The sequence below is a fragment of the Gloeophyllum trabeum genome, assembly GCF_000344685.1.
Source record: "Gloeophyllum trabeum ATCC 11539 unplaced genomic scaffold GLOTRscaffold_00007, whole genome shotgun sequence".
In the NCBI taxonomy this organism is placed as follows: Eukaryota; Fungi; Basidiomycota; class Agaricomycetes; order Gloeophyllales; family Gloeophyllaceae; genus Gloeophyllum; species Gloeophyllum trabeum.
In genome coordinates, this window is record NW_006920416.1 from 179,589 (window position 1) to 184,246 (window position 4,658).

At 46.2% G+C, this 4,658-nt stretch overlaps 2 protein-coding genes across 2 annotated transcripts; both read right to left on the minus strand.

The window, feature by feature from the left end:
- Nucleotides 1-1,011: 1,011 nt before the first annotated feature.
- On the minus strand, nucleotides 1,012-1,368 carry GLOTRDRAFT_10551 (uncharacterized protein; the record flags this gene model as incomplete). Its single annotated transcript, XM_007867873.1, has 1 exon — nucleotides 1,012-1,368. A coding segment is annotated over one exon (357 nt), but the record flags the coding sequence as incomplete, so codon positions are not given.
- An 872-nt stretch (nucleotides 1,369-2,240) lies between these two features.
- Nucleotides 2,241-2,639, minus strand: GLOTRDRAFT_13621 (uncharacterized protein; the record flags this gene model as incomplete). Its single annotated transcript, XM_007867876.1, has 1 exon — nucleotides 2,241-2,639. A coding segment is annotated over one exon (399 nt), but the record flags the coding sequence as incomplete, so codon positions are not given.
- Between the last annotated feature and the right edge of the window lie 2,019 nt (nucleotides 2,640-4,658).

Sequence of the window (4,658 nt, forward strand, 5' to 3'; positions counted from 1 at the left end):
CTTCCTTCATACAAATGTTATTATATCCCCAGCAAATGTCTAGTTTTGTATAGTATTTGGCATTCTTTAATTTATTGATGAGGTCTGAAATGAGCGGTAAAGGGTATTTGTTTTTCTTTGTCATTTCGTTCAACTTGCGATAGTCCGCATCTTATCATATATCAGTCACATTCACCATAGAATTGTCATGGTCAAGGAGCATCCGTCGTGATGACGTTAGGGGGTAATACATGAGATACAATTTTATGTAGTCTATGTAGTGGGGCGACTCGGGTGACAAGCGAGGACCTGACCAGTCTGCTGAGCCTGGATGCTGCTGGAGCGTTGCAGCTCCTGAGAGTTTATCTTGATCATCCTGCCGAAGCCAACCTTGCATGCGGCCCTCCGGATGAAGTGAAACACGACTGCTGTACAGAGACTCGTGGACGGAAGCAGCGCGGGACTGGGTGTGAGTGAGGGGAACTCCACCCGTCGACTGACTGGTCGCAGTTTTCCGTCCTTTTTTTTGGCGAAGAAAAATGGCACTCCCCAGGGTGATTTGCTGGGTCGGATCCTGCTGGTTTTTAAGTTATCTTCAAGGAATTCATCCAGCGCTTTTTGCTCATCGATCGTCATTGCGTAAACTTTTCCAGAATAGGGTTTACTGTCTGGTAAAAGCTCGATGACATGATCCCATGGTCGATGTTCTGGAAGCGTATTGAATGTTTCCTCTTTAAATATGTCACTGAATGGATGATACTGTTCCGGGACCAATTCTTCGAAAGTTTTTGCTTTCTTAGATTTGTTGGCCTCAATAGCAATGTCCAGTGCGGAGGCTCGCAGCATCTTGGCTGATAAATAACGCGCGTACTCCCTCTTATTTTGGGTTTTCTGTCTTACCCAGGTGTTGGGGTCAATCATAAATACAGAGTCTTCCTCCTCGATTTCGACTTGGTTAATTTGCTGGGTTTTACGCATTTCCGTGCATCGCGGTGGACAACGCGTGAAATTCAGCAGTTGTTTTTGCCAGTCAATTTTGGGGTTGTGGAAGTCAAGCCATTCGTAACCAAGAAAAACGTCTGATTTGCCGAGATTTGTGATTAGCAAATTCAAGACTTCTTCATGGTTTCCGATTTGACCCTTCACTCGTATGTATTCGGTAATGTTACCAGCCGCATTTAGAGTGCCGTCTGCATTAAATACTGGTATATCATTTTCAAAATGATGTTGCTCTAACCCGAGTTTTACAATGGTATTCTCATTGATACAAGAACCCGTGCACCCGGTATCTAGGAGCACTATCACGTCATTTCTTTTCTCAGTTTCAAGTTGCGTGAGGGTTAATGGCAGGTCCATTTGCATGCCATTTTTTAATCCTCGCACGACCCGGAATAATTTAGGTCCTTCGGAAAATATGGGAATCTCTGTTTTTGGTTTTTCTGATCGTCGCACTCGATCCTTTTGTGAATGTTTTTGGTCTTTGTTAGAGGAATTAAGCACAGGTTTAGAGGCCCTGCCGAGCTTCTGTGAAGAAGACTCCTCTGCCTGTTTGATTGGTTCTGTAGCATTAAATACATCCTGTGCTACTTGAGACTCGAGTTCTTTGTAAAATTGCATGGAAACATTCTGAATATAGATACTGTCTGGGGTCGGTTCTTCTACGACTAGCGTAGAATATTTATTATGAGAATCAAGAGGCACGGAGCTTGGTGTGCTCAAGCTGTGCCGTAGCCAAAACCCGCTGCTTTGAATCCTTCAGGGTCCTTCCTTGACCATTCCTTGATTGCTGAGATGAGATCGGACGTCGGCTTTGTCCAATCCACCTGTCTGACCTGATTCGTGGTTCTTCCCTTCCTGTTGGGAATGTGCCACACGCTTCCACACGTTCCCGTCTCCGACTGCTTGGCCTTGCATTTGAAGCACACCCGGTCTACGTCCATGGGTTGTCCTGTTCCCATGAACGTTGTTCCCGTCCCGTCATGTCTCTGTGGCGGTTGTGCTCTTTGCGTGGCCTGCGTCTGATTTGTGGCGTTAGGCGCTGGCGCTCCTTCCTTCTTAGGCGGTATTGTTCTCAGGCCCCGCATGGCCTTCTCCTGCTGACACTCCCGCCAGGTGTTGTCGAGTTTGATCAGTACGTCCTTCCATCTGTCGTATGTCGTCGGCACCGTGACTTGTCCGTAAACCTTGTCGACAAGTGCCTCATTGACGCTGGTACGGACGGTTTTCAGAATATACTGATCTTCTTTCTTGTACCCAGCTTGCGTCATTAGTATTTCCAATTCTTGAAAATACTCTTCAACTGGCCTCTGTCCTTGGCGCAGATGGTCGATCTTGATCTGCGCCTGTGCAGCAAGATTCGAATCCTGAAATGCATTGGTGATCTCTGATTTGAACACTGCCCACGTCTTTTCCCACTTCTCCGTACTGTCATTGAAGAATTGATCGTAATAGTTCTGCGACCAAACTTCTGCCTTGGGTCCTCTGAGATATAAGATGACGAAGTCGATCTTCTCATCGTCTGTACCGAAATCTTTCTTATTGTTTCTCAGGTACGTGAGTACCTGTCTCCACCAAGCCTTGAACTTGGTCTTGTTTCCGTCGAAGTAATCGGGCTTAGCAACGTGCCCTTTCCTTTCTTTCTGGTTGTCTTCGCCTGCCATTGCTCTAGCAATTAGGGTTTCGATGGCTATGGGATTTACGTCGGGTGGATAGATATCGTCAGAGGTTTCTGACTGGGGTGAACGTGGGGTGGTGGAATATGAAATTGGTGAATATGGTCGGGTTGGTCCGAACCAAGGGGTTTCATTGTTGATCTGATAACGGTGATCGGCCGTGGTGGGAACTTCGTTGGAAGAACCAAAATCTGCTACTTAGTTCGCAGATTTCGGGTAGATGTTGGTGCTAATAGATAGGAATAGGAATGATTGCAAGGCTGTCTGACCCGGGTCTTCTCATCTGGTACCCAGCATCTGCCTCTTCGCTCAAGGGTCACGAGCCCAGGAGCTTCTGTACTCAAGGTAGGATATTGCCGCTTTTCTAAGCTCCCTGACACCACTTTCGCTGACTCTCAAGAGTCACTACGGTGCCACTACTTCCCTACAAACACTGCAACCGATGGGGATATGGTAGTCCCTGTGTCCACAGCCCGCGCTATGCATGTAGGTTTTCACCCAGCTTAGTGAGTATGCACCACCCTTGGATACAGGCGTGGGATTCAAACGGTTAGTAGTAAAGGGTTAGGTGCTGTCTGTAGTGCCTGATAGCCTTCAGCTGTCGTTCTTGAATCTGTCTTGGAGCGTGGGGTGTGATGGGATAGAATAGGGGTTCGGATATGGGATAAATGTAGGTGGTGTAGGATGGGTAGGATCAAAGAGAGTACCGTGTTCGGCTCCTTGTTACAGGTGCCACAGTGAGAGAGGGATATGGAGGGATATCGACAATGTCGACGCGAAGGTGGAGAGGTAGCTTCGATCTAATGACACGAATGAAATGCCAGATCGAAGCTAAGGTCTGAGCACTTTGCTATCGCGGCTTATATATTGCAGAATGTCCAAATATACTTGTACATGCGTTAATGGAAAGGTTTACATAAGTATCTAAGAGAATGTGGAAACCAGTCATTATTAATGTAGAATAGTTTATGATCGGTGAGGCAGCAATGCGTAAATAATAAATGATAGTGAAAGGGTTTTTTAAGATGAGATATGCATGGTTGCAATGTCTGTGTGGTTCTGTGTGCGTGTGTCAAACACGTGTGATCGTGAAAAGTGTTTTGATCATAACACCTGATAGTGAGGGTGTGTATTGTTGGGAGAGAATGATTCCAGGGATGGATGGCAAGTGGAATGGGGTGGATTGCGCAGATGTAGAGTGGATGTTGCAGCACCAGTGAAAATGAGGCTCAGAGCTTGTTGGGCTCATAACCTATTAGACGTGGCAGGGATAGACCAGAAGGACACGAAAGATGCCCAGAGACTCAGACACAGACACCAGAGGCTAGTATAGAGCAACGGACTAAGGAACAAAGGAAAGAAAGTGGCTCAGTACATAGTCAAGCTGTTTGTACCTATTTGTCCCAGTGGCTCTACATCCAATACAACCAAAACCTAACACATGGAGGGGAATGATGACTTTGAGTATGAGCCGCTGATATGCACAGACACACAACAATCACCAAGGACCAAAAGGAATAAACCTAAACCCCGTGATATGGGTGAAGGCGGTCCGAGACAACTGAGGGGTATTTAATAGTTCGAGGGGGAAAGGAGGAGTAAGACGCTGTAGGGTAGTCCGTAGGAAGGCCTAGAAAAATAAAACAAAAACCTTGACACCTGAAACAAACACTAATGGACGCTCCGGAGTATTTATCTCCGGAAAGTCGCAAACAAAGTTGCAAACCACCACGGGAGTAGGAAACACTAGAAAGACTTGTTTAATTTTATTTGGCTATGTGAGACTCACCGGAGCTAATTGAATCATTGGTGGAGATAATTCACTCGACGAGTCAGGCCTATTGGCAAAGCTAGGATCGGTTATAATTCGCTAAGTTCGACGCTTTCGAACTTCTTGGGTCGCTGAGATCGTAACGCTAATTCTCTCAGATGGTGAAGTCGAAACTTGTTTTTCTGTACGCTACTTTGTACCATTTATACTACAGTAATGGCTTTGCAACCGTCCGG